We start from the raw sequence: 23,354 nt of genomic DNA, 5'->3' as shown, positions 1-23,354 counted from the left end.
AAGTGCAGAAAATGATAGCCTAAAGATCATAGCCAAATGCACAGCTTATAAGAAAAGGGAATTATAAACTAAACACTAAGAAGGTGGTGGTGGTGGTGGAAGATCGAAGCTGTGACGAATATATCCCACATCTTCTTCAAGCTGTGTGAGATGGATATCCATTCCTGCAAAGCGATTATCCAAAGAATCAAAACGTTCACCAACATAAGTGCGAAGACCCTGTAACTCTGAAAGAACTTCAGTCATAAGGGCTGAATCATCTCGCTGAGGAGGAGGAGAATGAGTGTGCTCATCTTGTGGAGGAAGTGCATCTTTCTTCAGCCATTGACCATTACGATCCGTACGGTAACCAAATGAAGTGACTGCACCAGGACCTATAGCAAAGGAACGCTTGACTTGAACAAAAGGTTCATCATCAAGAGGAATTTGAAAATGAAGGAGAAAAAGGGTGACCAATTGAGGATATGGAAGAGGTGCATTGGCCCGTAATGCCTTATGCATCCGGTATCGAACCAAGTGAGCCCAGTTGATCTGACGACCAGTAAGGAAAGACCACATCAAAATCAAGTCCTCCTCAGAGGCTTGAGCCAAATTTGAAGACCGGGGAAGCAAAATTCTAACAATAATATAGTTCATGATGCGATTATCAAAGGTCAATGATCCGACCAACAATCTACCGGTCATTTCAGCCTGGTCATTACAAACCATACGGCGAGCATCATGACTAGAATAATCGAATTTCCAGTCATCAACAATGGTGCCCTCAAAAGGTGCACCTTGACTGGGTAACTTTGTCAATGAAAAGAACAACGATTGATCAATGATCATGGAAATACCATGCACCTCAGAAGAAATAATACCATCTTGAATTTTTAAATTGTTGTAAAAGACTTTAACAAGTTCAGGATAGTAAGGCAATTTTAAAGACATGAAATCAATCAATCCAGAGTTTTGAAACACTTGATAACAGTCAAATGTCTCATCATTGAAGAAATCTATGTCTAGGTACTTAGGGTCTAGAATGATCCTAGAAGAAAATTGAGAAAGGTACCGTAGACGTTGATCATCTGAAGAAAACAGAGTGGATGATCTTGGAGATGATAAGGAAGGATGAATAGGTGCTGTGGGTGCTTCAGATGGTTTGTGGTGGCGATGGCTAGCAGCAGCGGTGGTGGAGGATGATCCCTTTCGCTTCTTCAAAGATTCTGCCATTTGATGAAGTTTTAGCGAATTTTAATCGGTGGAAACGAAAGAAGAGTGAAAAAGATGAAGATTGGGTTTTACGGGACGTGTTTTGGTTAAGAATTGAGGAAGATATGAGGGTTTGAAGATTAGGGATGAATGAGGCACGAAGAGGAGATGGTGGCTGCGCAGCGTGATTGGTTTTCATAAGTATTTATAGAGGAGGACGTGATGTAATCAATTACAAGGTTTGGTAATCGATTACAGGAGTAGTAAGCCTTCTGGTAATCGATTACAGGCTGTTGTAATCGATTACAGGCTATCTGTTCTTGTGTAATCGATTACATTGAATGGTAATCGATTACCAGAACACAAACTAGGCTAGTTCCCCTAAAAATTACCTATGTCTATGCTAAATACATCTAACACTATCAATCATCAATACTAATACTTATTTATTTCAATCAAACAAGTATTAATCACACAATTAACACACACCAATCAAACATAATCAAATACTTACAATTAAACACAATCAAACAAAAGCAATCATCAAAACATAATAAAAAAAAATTATCAAAGACAATCAACATAACTATCAATCAAAATCATCAATGACAATCAAATATTTAAGCAGAAAACAAGAATCAAAACTCAATCAAAAGTTAACAATCATAGACAAAAATCATCAAAAGTAATCAATCAAAGACAAGTGACCTGTTGGTATCATTTGATATTACTTGTTGGGCTTGTTGATCAAGTGGCCTTTGTTTGTTGTCTCCATAAATCACATATCCATTTATCTTGGGGATAAATATGAATGAACTTTGATGTATGCCATGTGTTTGGAGAAATTGCTATCAATGTATCGACCTTGCTCTTCTCCGTTTTCATAATCTTTCATCATGATACCCATATTTATGATTTTATTTTTCTGAATCACTTGAAGAACTTGTGTCATTATCTTTCCAAGTGATTTATGCTTTCTTTTCTTTCTTTTCTTTGAGATTCCTCTTGTCGGATTTTTCAATTCTTCTTTTAAAGACAAGACAATCGAATCTCATGTGCCCAGATTGATTGCTTTCGTAGCATGTTGGGGCTAAGGAGGAATCTTCTTCTTTCTTCTTTGTAATGATGTTTGATTCCCTTTAATTTCTTTTGTTTCTCATAAATTTATTGAACCTTTTCACAAAGAATCTGAAATCATCATCATCTTCTTCTATTTCAGTCAAGTCCTCTTTGTCACTTTCTTCTTGAATAAAAGATGATGAGACTCTGAGTGCTATTCCTTTTCTCTTTATATCATTCTCTTCATGTTGATGGAGTCTCATAAGTTCCATTTCATGTTCTTGAAGTTTCCAAAGAAAGTGACAAGAGACATATTAGTGAGATCTCTTGATTTTGCAATTGCTGTTACTTTTGGTTGCCATTGCCTGCTTAAACATCTCAACACTTTGTTAATAAGATCTTCATCAGGAAATATTTTTCCCAATGATGCAAGATGATTAACTATATGAGTAAATCTCTTCTGCATATCTTCTATGGTCTCATATTGAAACATTCTGAACAGTTTATATTCATGTGTGAGAGTGTTTATTCTAGATCTCTTGACATCAGTTGTGCCTTCATAGGTTACTTGCAATGTATCCCACATTTCTTTTGCATTTTTACAATTTGAGACTCTAAAATATTCATCCATGCCTAATGCAGAAGTGATTATATTTTTGGCCATTAAATTGTATTGAACCTTTCTTCTTTCATCATCATTCCATTCTTCTCTTGGTTTTTCTATAGTTGCATTTCCCACTACCTTTGTAGGAATAAAGGGACCAACTTCAATGGCTTCCCATATATTTAAATCTATGGCTTCAATAAGGATCTGCATTCGGGCTTTCCAATAGTGATAACCCTCGCCATTGAACATAAGAGGCCTATTAATAGAATTTCCCTCAGGAAATGGAAGGTTGGATGAGGCCATATCTATTCTTGAAGTTTTTAAACTTTATACAAGAATCCTGCTCTGATACCACTTGTTAGACAAATGGCCTCAGTTATCTTAAGAAGGGGATTGAATTAAGATACAAAGACTATTCCTCAATTAAAATTTCACTCTCTCTTTTTAGATTAACAATGCACCCTTAACATGAATTACTCAATAGACAATTCAAAATAAACTTCTTTCAAGCCAAAGATAAATAACAATAAATAAAAGAAGTTTAAGGGAAGAGAGAAATGAAAACTTGATTTATACTGGTTCAGCCACTTCCCGTGCCTACGTCCAGTCCTCAAGCAACCCACTTGAGATTTTCCACTCTCTTTGTAAAACTCCTTTTACAAAGTCTGAACCACACAGGGACAACCCTTCCCTTGTGTTCAGGAATCCTTTACAACAAGAGACCCTCGGTCTCTTAATCCCTTTTCAGAAGTAAGAAGAAGAGAAGAAGAAATCTCTCTTGAAAGAGATACATTGTACAATGAAGATCAATCAAAATTCCTTATTGAATATGCAACTGTTTGACCAATGAATCTTTTTGAGAGGATGAGACATTTCAGTTCAGAAAAACTCTCTTAATCTTTTGAGAGGATAAAAATTTTTGGGCAATAGAAACTCTCTTCCAATTCATGTTTCCAAGTCACATATAAATAGACCTTTGATGGCCATTCATAAACCATTTGAATAGATGTGACTCTTGGAAGTTATTTTCTGAAAATCTCCTCTAGTAATCGATTACAATATTGGTGTAATCGATTACAGGCTTTAAAATTTGAATTAAAATATTTATTAACTGCTGGTAATCGATTACCAATATTGTGTAATCGATTACACAGTGTAAAATTTGAATTCAAATTTCTAATAGCTGTTGTAAACCATTTTGGCCACTGGTAATCGATTACATCCTCTGATAATCGATTACCAGAGAGTAAATCTCTTGAAAAAGACTTTCTAACTTAAATTTCTTGAAAAAGACTTTTTAACTTAAATTTCTTGGCCACATCTTTTGCTATTTCAATTAGGAATTCCCTTCCTAAAATACTAGAGATCTTCTTGATGTTGTATCTTGTATTCTTGGATCGTTGTCTTGAATTAAACTTGAGAAGCGCATTTTCATCAAATCATCATGATCATATGGCATCATCAAAATATCAAAGAAAAAGTCTTTGCTTCTACAGTTAATATATAATTGTCATAATAGGAAAATGATATAGAATTTGGATGGATTGAATAGTGTATTACTTAGTCAAGTGTGCTTAAGGATGGTTTTTATTGAATTATGTTTCGAAAGTTCCTTTTGACTATGAACATGATTTTATGTATATTGAACTGAGTGTGTGTTAAGTCAAAAGACATTTATGTCTTAAAGATAAATCAAGACTCCTAATTATTTTGATTGGATGAAAATAAATACTAATGGTAAAAGCTGTGTCTGATGTGTTATCAGATCATGGTTTGTATCACTAAGTCTGTATTTTCAGACGATACATATATAAAACGATTTGACATAACATTTAAGTAAAACATTTAAAACCTTCATTTAATAGTCTGCTATGGGATTATTTCATCCAAAAACAATTCTCCTAGGATTTGTCAAAGTCCTATGAAGAATAAATGAAATCCACAATCTAGAAGTGCTAATCCTCATCAAAAGGTGCACTCTACTGGTGCATACCTGCTATGATGAAAGGAGTGACTTTCCTCATGAAGTACAAAATGTGCTAGCCTATCAGCATGGACTTTGCATGAAGAAAGGATGCACATTTGATGCAAGCATTAAATGCTCCAACGGGTTCAAGTCTTCAAACGAAGAACAAAGTGAAGAATCCATTTTGAGACAACGAATACTTGAAGATGAAGGCTATATACAGAAGAAACTTTGAAGAAATAAGACACAAACTCTCTTGTGATGAATTATTCATTCATTATTTTTTGTAAAAAGTTTTTTTTATATAAATTTTTTTATAGATACTAAGCTCTCAAAACACCTTGTAAACCTTGAGAGAAAAGACTAAAGTGCTGAGTGATATATCCGTATGTAAGACGATCACATATTAGTCATTGTGCAATCTTCCAACATATCTTGTGTTAATTTTTTAGAGCCAACAATGGCTTGGTAGGACAAAAAATAATGGGTTATGTCAAGCTTGGGGTAGAGCTTGCCTTTGTAAGAGAAGAATACTTTGTAACCTTTGATAAATTAGTGAAAACTTGGTGGGTTGCCAAAAACTAGATGTAGTCTCGGGGTAGAGAAGAATTAGTATAACTTGTTATTTTTTGACTACTTTTTATTTGTGTTGACTAACAAAGGGTTTGAATTTGTTTTTAGTTCTTATATATGTTAACAAAATTGTTTTTCCATCGCTTAATAGAGATTTTCTCAAAAGATCTCTTTTTGTTTTCAGTAAAATCCACATAAGGCGATAAACATGTTTTTGATCTAAGTAAAGTTAAAAATTTCTAAAAACACAATTCATTCCCCTTTCTTGTATTTTTTGCTTCTACAGTGTGACATGTAATGTGTAATTCTTATGTGTACGAGATGTTGATACCATGGTACATGAGTAAGATTTTAAATGTTTAGAGAACTTAGTACAAGTGGGATATGATTTTCCATGTGATGTGATAAGTGGAACCATGTGCATCCTCTGTGATCATGCATCATAATGTGCATACATTTTTAAGACAGGAGATGTGGTCGAGCTTAACCAGGGAGGGCATGAATGAGTTGAAGTATGACTCTATCCTTGGGGTATCTAGTTTGGAATCTCCGTGTAGCTCATGTTGATCCCTCGGGTTGGAGTATCCTTGCAAGACTGGATAACCCTAACACATTGCCGACAGTCTTGTCGTGAGACTGTACTAATGAAATCATGTGAATTTTTTACTATATGCCCTCCTGAGCTTCTTTCGCAAGTATTTTTCTAGAACGTTGTTGAGATGCCACGTCTCTATTATGATATCTCTAGGCCTTTATATATATATATATATATATATATATATATATATATATATATATATAATTATGTGGAAAAAGTCATAACATCAATAAAATGAATAATAGATATTATTGAAATATATTTTTGTATGTCTATGTAAATTTTCTTTTACTTATCTCAATTATATTAAATTATGAAATTATAGATATTAAATAATCTAATAAAAATTAGAAAAAAATTGACCCAAAGAGAAATAGAAACAAATAACGCTAACAGTAAAGCACTAAAATGAAAAGATAAACCAGAAACTACAGAATAAAAATAAAACAGACTAAAATAATTAATTTAAAATATAAAAATTATATAATATAAATAAATTCGTGCAACACTAATATATGATTGAGCATTTTTTATGATACTCTTTCTCTACTTTGAGCTTTAGGGAGAATGGTCATGCCATTTGTGACAACTCTCTTTTTCTTCTCCATCGCCACCTTACCTAGGTACGTTTCGTCTAAGCTCTCTTGTTCTATTGAACACCTAGGTCTGTTTGGGGAACTCGTGGTTAACCCAAGGACCTTTGTTTGTTTCTCCTGCAAGGATTGGGGAACTCGTGGTCATCTCAGGTACATTTTGTCTCGTGGTCACTCATGCTCACAGGGTCTCATTTTGATTGAGGTAAGTCGTGCTCACTTTGTAGTCCTTTGAATGCTTAATGTCTGTTGTAAAACTAGGGCACCATGGCGACCACTTATCACTTTGAGTGCGCTGTTCCAATACTTGTGACCACTGTTGTTTTGGCGGAGTTTCCAAAAGTAGAATAATGGGTAGCGTAGTGTAGTGTTGTTCATTTTGATTAAGGTAGCGTAGTGTTCCAATACTTGTGACCACTGCACTTGGTCTCATTTTGATTGAGGTAGCGTAATGTTGTATTATCAATAATTATTTACACTGTAGTTGGTTTCTATCTTAAAATTAAGATTAGCAGAAATGCTAATAATTATTTATACTTATACCTGATAATTAGTTAAAGATGTATGTTTCAATACATGTTCTATTATCTAGAAATATTGAAGGATTAATGTGTATAGTTGTGTGCTTTGTTTTTATATCTTTTAATGGACTGAACAATTCTGGTCCTATTTTTTATGTTTTTCCCTTCTATGCACTGATCTCATGTATCCATTCAAAGAGGCAATACAAAGAAGGGAAAAAAAGTTGTTAGACACTCGTGCCATGTATATTGTCCTTTTCATCAAATTCCAAACCACTAAAGATGACTAACTGACATTCTCATCAAAATTGTGTGCCACCATCTCAATTGCCTTTTAGTGTTGTGTATTGATCTGAATATTATATTGTTGTTGGACTACTGGCTGAATCTAATCACCAGCTTACTTCTAAAGAGAAATAATTTTAGTATCTCTAATAGATAGTCTGTAAAAAATGTAGTTGTATTTTCTTTTTAAATAATAAGGAAACACATGTGTGATTAAGAACATTTACTCAATTCTAAAACACACTTGATGCAATAGTGAGATTAAGTGTACTAGATATCACTTTCGTCCATTTGTGTTCCAGATAGTCCTTGGTTTTGATTCAATGTTCATTATGTATGTCGGCTAAACTTGAAGCTTTTGTGACCTTACGTTTTGATCTTATGTTACAGATCTCACTGTAGACAAGTGCTTTAAATTTCTCCATTCTTAGAACATGTTGGGATTATTTATGTAAAACTACCTTGGAGTATGCCATGAATTTATAATTCAATAGATATTCTGCAAGTTACTTATCATATTTTGTTGGTTAACTAAAATTAACTAGTACACTTTTGATTTGTGTGTTGGTGCTTAGCTATGATGTGACTGATTGGGTTAGTGAAAATTGATTGGGCAGGGTCTGAGTAGAAAGTTGGTTCATATATTGTCTGCCTTGCTTTTTCTGGTTTCTTGGCCATTTTTCAGGTATCCCATTTTTTCATTTTTTGAATCTTTCATACTAGTTTAGGTATGTGAATTGCAATGCATTGATTGCTGGTACTGATGCATTGTTTGAATGTTTTGATGTAATTGCTATGATAGCAACTCCCCTAAGGGTTGCATAGTGTTATCACAAACATACACCGGAAGTACGGTGCATTCCTTAGCCCCAAAATTGTATTTGTCAACTTTGGCAGTTATTGGTGCATTCCTTAGCCATTCAGGTGCAATGTATCCCATTGTCTCTCTTAAATTAGTGCTTGTTCTAGTATGATCTTTGTTCAAAAGCTTGGAAAGCCCAAAATCTGCAATCTTTGGTGTGTAATTGGCATCTAGTAACATTTCTTTTTATGGCACCAAGTGAAGCTGGGCTAGGTCCAACAATGTGTGGTTAGTAGCTTGTTCTTAGGGTTCCAAAGCTAGAGGTAGAGGACCATGTTGTCTTTGTCTGAGTGGACTGTAAGATATTTGAGTCATGTCCAATGTTCCAATTTTATTTCGTACCTCCTAAGAAAGCATTTTTTTTCAGTTCCACCATGTTAAAGTGATAAAGTCAATTATAGCATTTGAGGCAATATTTTAAGGTAGTCACGACAGATTGGTATAAATGGTGGGCCCAAAACCTAACATGAGCTCCTAAAAGGACGTCTAGGAATCCCCCTCCCATCCCTATACTATATAGATGGAGGTTTATGATTAACTTTAGACTGCATTTGGTAAGGATGTGTGAAAAGAAATGAAAAGTAAGGTTGTTTAACTGAGATGAAAAATAGTGTAAAAAATATGAAATACTTGAATTAAAGTGATTATGTAAGTAAGAATCTTTGGTGAAGGTGTTGTTATACTGTTTATACAATGTCCTTTTGTTACTCGGATTTGGAATTGGCATGTGACATAAATTTATGACATGAATGATCAATAACTGTAACATGAATGAATGAAACGTGCACACTATGGTTCCCTTATAAAATTGAGTTAGATAATATAATATAATTAAACTACTAAGCATTTGCCAATTAAAAATAGCCCTACAGTCCCAAAGGAGGAATCTGCAGGTACATTTTTCTATGAAGCTTCGGACATATCTAGTTTTATTTTTATATGGTTTGAAGAGTCAAGATTCTCTGATAATCTCTGGAAATGGAAAAACTAATAGTAAATGATTTTTACACAAGCAATACTGACATTGTAATTATATGATATGATGTGCAGTGTTTTGAACGTAAATGTAGTAACTTTTTTTCATTTTAGTACATCTGGTCTGTTTATTTACTGTTCTAAAGGCTAAGTGGCAGCGAATTCCAGTGTAGTTATATGTCCCATTGATCAAGATTACCATATGATGTGTGCATTTACTGTGTCCCCATGTGAACCTACTAATAATTAAATTCTAATAGCCACCCACACACACTCTCTCATTGTTTGTTAGTCAATGCTGTGAAGTAGAACGTCTCTAAATTAAGGTCTAAATAGAACATTGGGTTGTTGAGTTTAAGGGAAGATAAATCACTTGCATTTGATTAGAAAAATTTAAATGTTAATAGGAAGGATATTTGTTCCATGCATAATGAGATTAAGAAGTGGTAGTCATAGTGGGGTGGAAAAGTTAGAAAGTGAGAAGGATTGGACAGCTTGGGATGGAATAATAGTAAGATAGAGGAAACGTGAGTCCCTTTCGATGCTTATTATGTAGAAATGATAGGAGTAAATCACAGTGAAAAATCTAAGAAAGACTTTTCTTATAAAAGCATATAATAATTATATTAAAGTAGTTGTTTGGAGGGCCATCATCAACCACTTCTGGTCCTAAAATTCTCACGTTTAGGTGTAGTGCAGGTTGTTGCAATTTTGCAGAATCAAGTTATCTTCATCAACCATTAATTTGAGCACCTCGTCTTCCCGTTTTCCTTTTTTTCTTATCCTAGCTAGGAATGAGATCACTTATGGACTTCTATAGTTATATTCGGAATTTTGAACTCTCTCTAGTTATACAATGTCCTTTTGCTACTCGGATTTGAAAAGCAAAATCCTTGATCATTCTTTTGCTACTAAACAGGTCACAAATTAACTTGATTACAACTCATACAAACCTTGTTGGCAATCTATCTACTAGGCATATGACTTTATCCATGATCGATTTCCAAATTCTTCAATCTTTCCATGTCACGGGGAAAACTGGTCCAACTCCTAAAATCAAACCAGTTAATACAAATGGTGCAACTCATGTATCTGTTGGATTTGCAGCTTGTGGTGGAAATTCACGAATTCTTTAGGAGCTGCATTGGGTTGTTTTGCAATTAATATTGGCATAGCTACTGTCCTTCATGCTGAAATTTCAACAACTAACTATTCATGCAATTGAGTTAGCTCATACCAAGGGTTAGTGAAAATTGTGGCTTGGATCTGACTCTCAAACTTTTGTTTCAGCCTTCAAATCCCCCCTATTGTCTATTGGGAACTTAAAAGCATGTGGAACAACAATTTAGTTTTGATTAGTAATTGTCATACCCTAATTTCGTCCGGGGATTATTACTTGATGACATGCAACCTTTGGTTAGCCGCTTTGAGATACTTGGCGTCCTTTGTTGCACAATAAATGAAGTCCCGAGACGGGTCAAAAATCAAAAGGAAGCAGGCTTGCGCGATCCGTGAAATTCCGTAATGTGGCGGAAATTGAAAAGAGGTGTTTTTACGCAATCCGTGAGTTTCCGTAACTTCTTCAAAAGCTAAAAAAGGAGTAAATGCATAATCTGTAAGGATTCGTAACCTTGCGGAAGGAAAATAAGTATCGTTACGAAATTCGTAAAGTTTCGTAACGTTACAGAAAAAGAATTACCAAAAAAAATAGAAGGGGGGTGCATTTAGTAAAAAGGGGGTGCAAATAGCAATCTGGCCCACTTGGGCCTTCCAGATCCTTCCTCCAGAAGGCTGTTGCTTCTGGAGGAAGCAACCTTGCTCGCCTGGGCGAGCTGGGTGGCAAGCTCCTCCCCTATTTTGCTATAAATAGGGGGAGGAGTGAAGAAGAAAAGGGTTCAGCCTTCTTGGCATTTCGTATTCTCTTAAATTTGCTGAGGAAAATTGTTTCCGTGAAGAAAATCCAAGCCGAGGCGCTTTCGTAACGTTTCCGCAACGTTTCCGTGAGTAATTACGCGAAGATTCTCGATCGTTCTTCAAATATTCATCGTTCGTTCTTCGTTTTCTTCAGTCTTCAATGGGTAAGTACGTCAAACCGAGCTTTTCAATTCATTCTATGTACCCGTGGTGGTCCACATTTTGTTTCATGTATTTTTATTCTCGTTTTCATTTGCTTTTTATACCCCCTTTTGACGTGCTTAAGTCATTTATTTAAGTCATTTCTCGCCTAATCTAAAAATAAAATAAATTTTCACCGATCGTTTGAATTGTATCATCCGTTAATTTCGGTTAAAATGAATTCCGACCGTTCGGTTGTGCCGTAACCACGTTGGAAATCAAAAAAGAGGTAAAATAATAATATAATAATAAAAAAATGCCTTTTAGTAAAATAAAGCGAAAAAAACAATCGGACGCTTTCTCTTTGGGATTTCTCATTCTTAATTGAATTGACTAATAACTAAAGTGAAACTAAGGCTAAAATCAACTCGCCTAGTCAAGCTCGTCCACAAAAATAGGGTTTTGAAAATTTATCATTTCAGTTTCTTACCAAGTAAAATGGATCATTTTTAAGGTCCAACGCCTTAAAATGATCACCTCTCAAGTAAAAAGAATCGCTTGATTCACGCTTAAGAAAGAACTACGTAGGTCTGATTCCCTCTCCAAAGGAGGGTACGTAGGAGCAAAAGCCCCGCTTTTGTCGACCTCAAAAAATAAAAAGAAATAAAAGTTAAGGTAACACAATTTTCACAATTCTAAAAAATAGGCTGTTGTCCTTTGAGACAAACGTGAGAGGTGCTAATACCTTCCTCAAACGTAAATACAACTCCCGAACTTAGAATTTTCTTTTTGACCGGTTTCCTTCGGTTTTTCCAACGTTTTCCACAAATAAACGTTGGTGGCGACTCCGCGCATCTTTCCTCCTTTGGAAAGCGCACCCGTGAGCCTCGCTTTCGCTCGCCCGCAAAGGGCACGTTGCGACAGTTGGCGACTCCACTGGGGACCCTTTTGTGAGTTAGGCCTATTTTTAAGAAATGTGGAATTGTGAAACTTCGTGTGTGCATTTGTTGAACTGTGTAAAATGTAAATAACTGTTGTCTATTTTGCATTCTTTACACTGCATTCTAAGCACCCACGGGTTTGAGTAAAAAAGGGGCCCTACAACCGGGTTCATGGGAATTTAAGGAGTGGAGGTGAATCTATCATCATGCTAGGTCTCCGACTTGCTTGATAATAGGGAAACCTCGTCTAGAGCTTTCTCTCTTTATAATGTGTTGTCGCTGGTATTCCATACCGCCACAATATTATTATCTTGAGTGATGATACCTCTAGAAAACAGCCGTGTGAGTTATGAATTGTTGGGGAAGTAGTTATTAGAGACCCCTAGATATTGTCCTATAGGTTCCCAAATAGGGGCAAAGAGCAAACACGCTCCGTGCCATTCGTTCTCATGCATTTTTGGTAAATAGCACTAGTTTATAGTTTTTGCTAGTGATGTTTGGTTTCTTTAGAGTAATATGTAACCTTTTTAATGCTACGTCGAGGCACCATTATGCCCAAAACGTAGCATTAAAATTGGATCTCTGCGGCCTCGTATGTATGAATTACCCCTTTGTGTTGTTTTCTTTCCGTTTCATGCATGCGCATCTGCATCATACCGTCACACATGCGTTGTATGTGGGTCTCGTCTTTTGTCATGGGAATCCGGAAGATCCATATCGTCTTCTTAACTGCACACATGGGGCACTGCGCCCCCCAAATGCGCAATAAGGAGAGATAATTTTCCGGGCTCTCGTGTCCGTAAATGCATTCATATCATGCACCACATAAACATCTCTTCAGCATCATAATGAACATATCGTTCTTGCATTTGTCCGTTATCACATTCCCATTTTGCATGAGTCATTGCATCATCATGCATATACGTTCAACATACTTTTTGTTCTACATGTTTGCTCATACATGATCCTTGTATTTTCCTCTACAAAACAAAAACACAAAAAGGGAAGCATGAAAATTCATGATGCATTCTTAGTTGCATGTGTTAGGTACCATGAGCCAACCATGTTGGGATCATAAACCCATTTTTAAAATTAAAAAAAAAACACAAACAACAAAACAAAATGATTGAGCATGGTACCTAATGCGTGGTTAATTAAGAAAGGATGTCTCTTCGAGCATCTCAATCTCATAATTACATTTTCCATGCATAGCATGCGTATTCTCGAGTCTTTCATCCCTATGAAATGTTGTTGAAGTATTGGCGATCAAAATTGCCATTCCCTGGGTTATGGGGTTGAACCAAGCTCGTGCTTTTACGAAAAGGTTCATCGAGTCAAGTTGAAGTATGGAAGTAACCATCTTGAAAAAAATTGGGCAAAAGATCGTGTTACATCGCTGCTTCGTCTACTGCCAAACACATTTAGGGCTGTTAATGTCCTTGTTACTTCCAGTTTCACCTTGACGAAGATGTCATGGACCATGTTGAAAATCTAAATTGATTCAACCCCATATCCTGCGTAAAAATTCGCAATACTTCAACTGTGCATCATTCGCATACATCCATGTTGGTCATTGGTTGCATTGCTCATTACATTCTTTCCTTGAAAAAAAAAAGAAAAACTTAATCATTGTTATAAAAAAGAAAAGAACACGCTTTACGGTGCCCTTACCGAACCCGTGCTAGAACTAGAGTAATGGATGAAGTAGAGGAGGTGCAAGAGCAGATGAAGGCCCAACATGGAGGCCATGAAAGAGCAAATGGCCACAATGATGGAGGCCATGATGAGCGTGAAGAAGATAATGGAAGCCAATGCGGTTGCAGTTGCCACTACCAGCATTGTTGCTAAGGTGAACCCGATGCCCCCATCTGGCCTCAAACAAATGAATCATCCAACCTTAGATATGGTAGGCAAAGATTTGGGAAGTAGGGGCGGTCCCCATGATGTGCAAATTCAAAACGAGCACGCCTTCCCGCCATATGGTTTGCCTCTCAACTATACGCCACCCAATGTGGCGTACACTCCCAATAAGAATGTCAATAACTCCACTCCTATACCCATTGAGAGCCAACAACCCTAAACTGATCATGCACATGTCTCTTAAACCGTGGGGGAGACACATGAATTTCCCCATCACAATCTAGCCGACTTCGAGCCTTGGCTCGGATATGCCACTGAAGGGCAAGCAGTTGGTGGTATACCCCTTGAAAACACTTCGGAAGGCCCTCAGTATCACCCCCAGCTACACCTCTTGCATTCCACAACAAGTAAAAACCCTCATGCTATGGCAAAAATGGGAAAGTTGGATCATCTAGAGGAAAGGCTCAGGGCCATTGAAGGAGGTGAAGATTATGCCTTTGCTAACCTAGAAGAGTTATTCCTAGTACCCAATATCATCACCCCTCCCAAGTTCAAGGTGCTGGACTTTGACAAGTACAAGGGGACTACTTGCCTCGAGAACCATCTAAAGATGTATTGTCGGAAGATGGGGGCATACGCAAAAAATGAGAAATTGCTGATACATTCCTTCCAAGGAAGTCTTACTGGGGGTAACTGTTACCTGGTACACTAACTTGGAACCTTCCCGAGCCCATGCTTGGAAGGACCTAATGGTTGCCTTCGTTAGGCAGTGTCAGTATAATGACTTTGGATAGGATGCAACTACAAAACATGTGCAAAAAGGGGGCACGAATCCTTCAAAAGAATACGCCCAAAGGTGGAGAGACCTGGCAGCTCAAGTGGCACCTCAATGACGGAAAAAAAAATGATGACAATAATAGTAGACACATTACCAGTATTCTACTATGAAAGATGGTGGACTACACATCTTCAAGCTTTGATGATATGGTCTTTACCGACAAAAGGATCAAAGTGAGTCTAAAAAGAGGCAAATCTGATCATCATACTTTGATAAATGCCAAAAAAACTAGGGCAAATGAAGAGGGTGAGGAGGAAGGAGAAGCCCGTGCTGTGACTGCCATTCCAATATAGCCAAGTTTCCCACCAACCCAACAATGTCATTACTCAGCCAATAACAAACCTTCTCCTTACCCACCGCCCAGTTATCCACAAAGTCCATCCCTAAAATCAACCACAAAGCCTACCTACCACACTTCCAATGACAAACACCACCTTTAGCGTAAACCAAAACACCAACCAAGAAATGAATTTTGCAGCGAGAAAGCCTTAGAATTCACCCCAATTCCAGTGTCCTATGCTGGCTTGCTCCTATATCTACTTGATAATTCAATGGTAGCCATAACCCTAGCCGAGGTTCATCAACCTCCATTTCTCCAAGAATACGACTCGAACGCAACGTGTGCTTGTCACGGAGAAGCCCCGGGGCGTTCCATTGAGCATTGTAGGGCTCTGAAGCGTAAGGTGCAAGGTCTAATTGATATGGGCTGGCTGAAATTTGAGGAGAATCGCGTGTAAATCCCGACATTAACTAGAGATGCCACACATGGGGCAATTTTGAAAGTTGTTGTTAGATGTCTCTAAATGACTCATCAGGATTTTCAAGTTTGTACCATTATTGTAAACCACAGTTACAATGTTAAATGAAATGGATAAAGTTGATATCTTTGTCCCTCATCCTCTCACAAACGCATCTTTGCTTATTCAACTTTCACCGGAATGTGGATGCAAGCCATTGGTCTGTTTGCTCAAGCGACCTGTGCTCCTGAGTTTGGACTTCCAAGACCGTTCAATCAGAGATTACTCGTCTTGCGCGTTGGTGGGGTTGACGTAAAACAACAAATAAAGTTCAAAACAAATAAGTTTCAGAATAAAAATAAAAATAAAAATAAAAATTTCAAAAAAAAGGCATTTGATTGACTGTGTTTTCAAGACGTTCATGTGAGCTCATTTTATCATTCCGGAAAGTTTGTCTTTTTAGAGAGAAGTGAGTTATCAAGAATAGGATGTTGGATAAATGGCCTCAGTTAGCTTAAGAAAAAGGGGGGGGTTGAATTAAGATATGAAGATTATTCCCCAATTAAACTTTCACTCTCTTTTCGGATTAACGATGCACACAGGGACAACCCTTCCTTTGTGTTCAAGAATCCCCTACAACAAGAGACCCACGGTCTCTTAATCCCTTTTCAGAAATAAGATGAAGAAAAGAAGAAATCTCTCTTAAAAGAGATAGATTGTAAAATGAAGATCAATCAAAATTCCTTATTGAATATGCAAGTGGTTGACCAAGGAATCTTTTTGAGAGGATAAAGACATTTCAGTTTAGAAAAACTCTTAATCTTTTGAGAGGATAAAACTTTTTGGGCAATGAAAACTCTCTTTAAATTCGTGTTTCCAAGTCACATATAAATAGACCTTTGATGGCCATTCATAAAACATTTGATAGATGTGACTTTTGGAAATTATTTTCTGAAAATCCCCTCTGGTAATCGATTACAAGACTTGTGTAATCGATTACAGGTTTTAAAAATTTGAATTAAAACGTTCAATAAACTGCTGGTAATCAATTACCATCCATGTGTAATCAATTACACATTATAAATTTTGAATTCAAATTTCTAGTGGCTGTTATAAACATTTTCAGCTACTGGTAATCGATTACCAGAGAGCAAATCTCAATTTGAAATGATAGAATTCTTTGGTCAAACCTTTTGTTTGTTTTCAATTTGGAAACTTCTTCCTAAAGATTCTAAGAGATCAAACTTGATCATATATCTTGACTTTCTTGGATTCTTGTCTTGAGTAAAACTTAGAAGCACTTGATCCTTTAGCATCATCAAGACATCAAAACATCTTGCTTCTACATAGGATTCATTTGACTTAATCCATCAACTGAAAGATCCTTCAACTATTTCTCGTCCTTAGAAAATTCTTTTTGCAAGAATCAACTGCATCTTTCATTCTTCCTCACTGCGAGGTTGTGAAAACAAGACAACAATTGGTACCTCTAAGCCCTACACTGGGGCAATGAAAGGCCCCATGCATAAACCTCAAACGAACCTAGGGGCAGATTAGAAGTTCTCACCCAATAGGTTCCTTGTTACAAGGTCATGACGAAAGACAACGATTGTACCTCAAAGCCCTACACTAGGGCAATGAAAGGCACCATGCAAAAACCTCAAGCGAACCTAGGGGCAGATTAGAAGTTTTCACCCAATAGGGTCCCAGCTACAAGGTCATGACAAAAGATAACAATTGGTACCTCAAAGCCTTACACTGGGGCAATGAGGGGCATCGTGCATGAGCCTCAAGTGAACATAGGGGCAGATCAAAAGTTCTCACCCGTCGATGTTTTTTAACAGAGAAAAAGGGGGAGGGGGAGACAAACCCTGGAATTTCAATAGATTGATTAAACGTCAAACGGCTCCATTGCCGTCACTCCAAAATGGTCAAGTGACTAAATCAAACAAAACATACACTCTAAGGGAGTTCCCTGAGAGATTTGCAAAAGATAGGATAAGGTTGCATGAATTATCACCTTTTTCAAAAGGACAGTCAATCTGTGTTTTCCAAAAAGATTAAATCAAAATCAAAATCACAAAATAGGGAAAGAATGTCATGAACATTGTACAACTTTCCATTGCATTGCATTGTTTCATATGAGGTCAACATTACCAAATTTCACGACAAAGGTTGCATGAGTTTGCATCCCTAAAAATCATGTTAACTGCATAGATTTCCTACATCTCGTGTCCAATCTTGGTGGATGACCGACCCTCTCGATGAGTCGATCTCTTGCTTTCTCATAAAGGTGGACCCTTGGGTACTAGTAGCTATCACCTTTAGAGGACTATATGTCCTCGCCATCAGAGGACTGCACATCCTCGCCTGCAGAGGGCTGCACGCCCTCGCCTTTAGAGGGCTACGCGTCCTCATTTTCAATGTGCTCCATATCCACACCTTAGGAGAATATAAGGTCCTTTGCCCTTAGATGCTTCACCGAGACTTGCGCTCTCGGTTAAGGGGCCAGTAGTTTCCTTTTATCCGTTCCTGGGCCACCCCCTGATATTAGAGGGCGACCAATTGTGCGAGCACATCCAGAGAGGGAGGCTATCACGCATCTACTATGCATACCGTGGCAAGATTTCACCTGTGCCGCTGCAAAAAGACGAGTGTGGATCATGCGCACCAACATGACCACTTTTACATGGATATGGATGACGTTGCTATTTAGTAACATTCTACCCGACGACCACAATGCCAATCTCCCCCTGCAGATGTATCGGTTGGTCTGTACCGTCATGACATAGGTAAGTATGCACATGGTTCAATTAATTTCGTCCGGGGATTATTACTTGATGACATGCAACCTTTGGTTAGCCGCTTGGAGATACTTGGCGTCCTTTGTTGCAAAATAAATGAAGTCCCGAGACGGGTCAAAAATCAAAAGGAAGCAGGCTTGCGCGATCCGTGAAATTCCGTAATGTGGCAGAAATTGAAAAGAGGTGTTTTTGCGCAATCCGTGAGTTTCCGTAACTTCTTCAAAAGCTAAAAAAGGAGTAAATGCATAATCCGTAAGGATTCGTAACCTTGCGGAAGGAAAATAAGTATCGTTACGAAATTCGTAAAGTTTCGTAACGTTACGGAAAAAGAATTACCAAAAAAAATAGAATGGGGGTGCATTTAGTAAAAAGGGGGTGCAAATAGCAATCAGGCCCACTTGGGCCTTTCAGATCCTTCCTCCAGAAGGCTGTTGCTTCTGGAGGAAGCAACCTTGCTCGCCTGGGCGAGCTGGGTGGCAAGCTCCTCCCCTATTTTGCTATAAATAGGGGAGGAGTGAAGAAGAAAAGGGCTAAGCCTTCTTGGCATTTCGTATTCTTTTAAATTTGCTGAGGAAAATTGTTTCTGTGAAGAAAATCCAAGCCGAGGCGCTTCCGTAACGTTTCCGCAACGTTTCCGTGAGTAATTACGCGAAGATTCTCGATCGTTCTTCAAATATTCATCGTTCGTTCTTCGTTTTCTTCAGTCTTCAACGGGTAAGTACTTCAAACTGAGCTTTTCAATTCATTCTATGTACTCGTGGTGGTCCACATTTTGTTTCATGTATTTTTATTCTCGTTTTCATTTGCTTTTTATACCCCCTTTTGACGTGCTTAAGCCATTTATTTAAGTCATTTCTCGCCTAATCTAAAAATAAAATAAATTTCCACCGATCGTTTGAATTGTATCATCCGTTAATTTCGGTTAAAATGAATTCCGACCGTTCGGTTGTGCCGTAACCACGTTGGAAATCAAAAAAGAGGTAAAATAATAATATAATAATCAAAAAATGCCTTTTAGTAAAATAAAGCGAAAAAACAATCGGACGTTTTCTCTTTGGGATTTCTCATTCTTAATTGAATTGACTAATAACTCAATTGAAACTAAGGCTAAAATCAACTCGCCTAGTCATGCTCGTCCACAAAAATAGGGTTTTGAAAATTTATCATTTCAGTTTCTTAACAAGTAAAATGGATCATTTTTAAGGTCCAACGCCTTAAAATGATCACCTCTCAAGTAAAAAGAATCGCTTGATTCACGCTTAAGAAAGAACTACGTAGGTCTGATTCCCTCTCGAAAGGAGGATACGTAGGAGCAAAAGCCCCGCTTTTGTCGACCTCAAAAAATAAAAAGAAATAAAAGTTAAGGTAACACAATTTTCACAATTCTAAAAAATAGGCTGTTGTCCTTTAAGATAAACGTGAGAGGTGCTAATACCTTCCTCAAACGTAAATACATCTCCCGAACTTAGAATTTTCTTTTTGACCGGTTTCCTTTGGTTTTTCCGACGTTTTCCACAAATAAACGTTGGTGGCGACTCCGCGCATCTTTCCTCCTTTGGAAAGCGCACCCGTGAGCCTTGCCTTCGCTCGCCCGCGAAGGGCACGTTGCGACAGTAATTAATAACATGCAATTTACTATTTCTCATATTTTTCTAGAAGAAAACTTTGGTACATATAGCTTAGCTACACATGACTTTGTACAGAGTTTTGTTTGGTGGGAATGTCTGTTGCCATTAATTTTAGTGTGTGACATTAAAAAAAGTAGTAATATGACAAGTAGTAGTATGTTTGGTTTCTTCTTTGCTGGCACTGGGCGTGTTAGATTCACTTTCCAGTTTCTCAGTCAAGGAATTCGGTGAAGTTGGTAGCTTATTATTCATTAAAATTCCAACTTGACCCGAGTCCTGTGAAGCTGGTTGGGGTGGATGTACTTCGCTGGATGAAGTGGAAGAGATAACACCATCATCATCTTCTTTCTCTAGATTCTCAGACTCATAATTTATTGAGAGCTTCCAGAACTTCATCCATAGAAGGCCTTAATTCATTGTCTCTTTGCACACACCGAAAGGCCAACCCTGCTACTGAAGTTAGCATCCTTTTAACTACTTGGTTTGACTCAAACCCAAAGGATGGGTCTACAAGCTCACTAAGCTTTCCTTTTTGAATCTTTTTCATGGAAAGATTTGCCAAGTTAACTTCATCTCTTTCCCTGGCTGCATCAACTGCCGGCATGGATGATATCAGCTTAATAAGTACAACCCCAAAGCTATACACATCACTCTTGTCCGTGAGCCTGTAGAATTGGAAATATTGAGGGTCAAGATACCCCAGAAACCCTTGTGGAGCTATGGAGACATGGCTTACATCATTGGGGAGCAATCTTGAAAGCCCAAAATCTGCTACCTTAACCGAAACATTAATGTCAAGTACAATGTTGTTGGTTTTGACATCACGGTGGATGATGTTAGAAGTATGGAGATAGGCCAATGCAATAGTTGTCTCTATGGCAATTTGCATTCGAATAGGCCATGTCATGTGTGTGACATTCAAGCATAGTTGGAATGTCTGCTGCCATTAATTTGCTCTGCAGGTTTTGTTTTGCTTGAAAAAAGTAATTAACAAAATCATTAACAATTTTTTCATTTTACCCCAAAACAAAAAGACTCAACACTGTTAGGAAATTTAAGAAGTGCTTTCTGTCCCTTTGAAGAAGAGCTATTTGTAGCATTTAGCAAGGGCAACCTCTTCTTGACACGTGGAGGTGACAGTGTTATAAGTTCCAACAACGATATTACAATCATCAGTTATAGCATTCTTGCAAGCTTGGAAGTCAAAATTAGCTAACCAATGTCAACTTATTTTCTTGTAGCCTAAGTCTTGACAAACAACAATTCATTCACCAGTTTTTCCAAATTCAAAAAGGATGAACCAAAACTATATCATTTGGATTTGTGGTATGATAGATGTCAACAAGGTCCCTTAGAGTGATGTTCGTCAAGCCAGGAATCTAGTCTATGGCAGAGTCTAAATGCCCATTTGTCAAATAGTTTGCATCTGAAAAAGAAGATCATAATAGTAAAATATTATTAATACATAGATATTATAATCATAAGGGACTTGCTAATTAGTATACTTGGTCATTAGTTAAAGAACTAAAGGAAGAAAATGATATTGCTTATTGAATTAAATACTACACTGCTATTGTAAGACATAGTCTGCTTTCCCAAAATTATGTTACATGGTAGGTAGAGTATTAATGACAACTGAGCAATAATAGACTGAACCCTTGTTTGTTGCTAAGCTCCGAGACATTTATCATTTGGTTTGAAGCATCGTCAGTCACGATATTCATTGTTGGAGACTATTACTGACCATTATTAGAGGTATGAATGCAAACCATGCCCTTTTTTTATGTTGTTTTATGCGATTAATGACTATTGTTGTGCATATAGTTAATGTTAGTCCTTTGTGAACCTTAGATTCCCGTTTAAGATTGGATACAATGGTTCTTGTGGATAGTTTGCATTAATCGTTGTGATCGAGGTCGTACCCGAATCAAATAAACATGAAAATGCAGTAACTAGGAAGTGATCCTAGGTCGTTTCCCAACGAGCAATGATAAACCAAATGTTCATAATACACTTGCAGTAACAGTAGCGATTGGGGGGGGGGGGGATTGTTTGTTTTGTGAAATAAAGAATAAGCGAACTAGAATACGAAATTAATAGTATTAAAAATGGGTTGTTTCCTCTGATTCAGAAGCCACTCTCTTGTCCTAGGTTATGGAGGATTCGTCCCTAACAGTTAACCACTTAATCCAACCCTATTTCAATTTACTAAGCGAAAACCAACTTAGGGCTGTCAATACGTGATTAGGCAACACATACACCAATTAACCCTTCGTCTATTAAGCATGAACGCAAGTTAGGCTCAGAGGCAATTAATCGAACATGAAGCATGCACAGATTAATATTAACGAATGTGGGTTAATTGGTGAAGGGAAAATTGCCAGGAAGCTACATTATAAACAGAACCTCGAAGAGAGTTGAAGTTCTTCCTCAGAAGGAAACAACACCAGAAAACTTAGCCTTCCATAGATTCAATAAAAGCAGAAACGTAAATGAAAGCAGAAGAAGAAACAAGAACGAAATTATAATTAGAAGCAGAAAATAGAAAATTGCATTACGTGAACAGTAACATTTGAACAGAAAAACGTAAAACATAAACCCTATGCTCTGAATAATAGTCTAACAGAATAGCCTTGCACGAATCCGAAGGTTGCTATTTAAAAGAGTCACTCAAAGTCATTGGGCTCTATTACATTATTCTGGCCCAAAACGAAATAAACACTGAACTACATAAAATAAAATTGCAATCTCCTAATTAGAAATTAACTAAGGTAAGCGCTGCTTTATTTGCCCTCTTCAAGTCCACAACCATAATCCGGATTAAGCCCAATGTTTCATTAATTCCTGAAATTAGATTAAAAACATCAAATTAGCTAAATGAGTCCAAATAATAAAACTACCTGATTAATTTGACAATTAAGACTAATCAGTAATTAAAATGGTGCAAAAAGAGTTTAAGAAATAGAAGAAAATGATGGCACATCACGTTGTATTCAATCTTGAATTGTTCGTTTGGACAGTTTGTGGAGACTTATATTTTTATGGTAGATTTGTGCGTCAAGGTTAAGAATTTTTGTTCAATTTGATGAAATTTTGGTACAATGCATTTCTAGTTGTTCTTTGAGTGCATACTTGATTATCGGGGAAATAATCTCACCGATTTCATGTCCTATACTTGGAGACCAATGCGAAATGCTGCCAAAATTTTGTCAAATTTAACAAAAGAGACTTAACCTTGATGTATGAAGCTACCATAAAAAA

At 37.1% G+C, this 23,354-nt stretch overlaps 1 protein-coding gene across 1 annotated transcript; it reads right to left on the bottom strand.

The window, feature by feature from the left end:
• Nucleotides 1–75: 75 nt before the first annotated feature.
• On the bottom strand, nucleotides 76–21,000 carry LOC114368209 (LEAF RUST 10 DISEASE-RESISTANCE LOCUS RECEPTOR-LIKE PROTEIN KINASE-like 1.1). The gene is made up of 3 exons (XM_028325538.1): nucleotides 20,572–21,000; nucleotides 20,294–20,483; nucleotides 76–374 (listed from the first exon to the last, which is right to left on the bottom strand). Exons 1-3 carry the CDS (start codon nucleotides 20,998–21,000, stop codon nucleotides 76–78), a joined length of 918 nt encoding a protein of 305 aa, XP_028181339.1.
• Between the last annotated feature and the right edge of the window lie 2,354 nt (nucleotides 21,001–23,354).

Source organism: Glycine soja, chromosome 9 (assembly GCF_004193775.1).
Source record: "Glycine soja cultivar W05 chromosome 9, ASM419377v2, whole genome shotgun sequence".
NCBI classification, from domain to species: domain Eukaryota; kingdom Viridiplantae; phylum Streptophyta; class Magnoliopsida; order Fabales; family Fabaceae; genus Glycine; species Glycine soja.
The sequence above is the reverse complement of the archived record's forward strand: the minus strand, read 5'-3'. Positions and strand labels throughout refer to the sequence as shown.

Coding starts and splice junctions, on each gene's coding strand:
- LOC114368209 (XM_028325538.1), bottom strand. CDS start 21,000: ATGACATGGCCTATTCGAATGCAAATTGCCATAGAGACAACTATTGCA. Junction 20,484..20,571: donor TTGGGTTTGAGTCAAACCAA/GTAGTTAAAAGG, acceptor CTATGGATGAAG/TTCTGGAAGCTCTCAATAAA. Junction 375..20,293: donor CTTGACTGAGAAACTGGAAA/GTGAATCTAACA, acceptor CCTTTGCTATAG/GTCCTGGTGCAGTCACTTCA.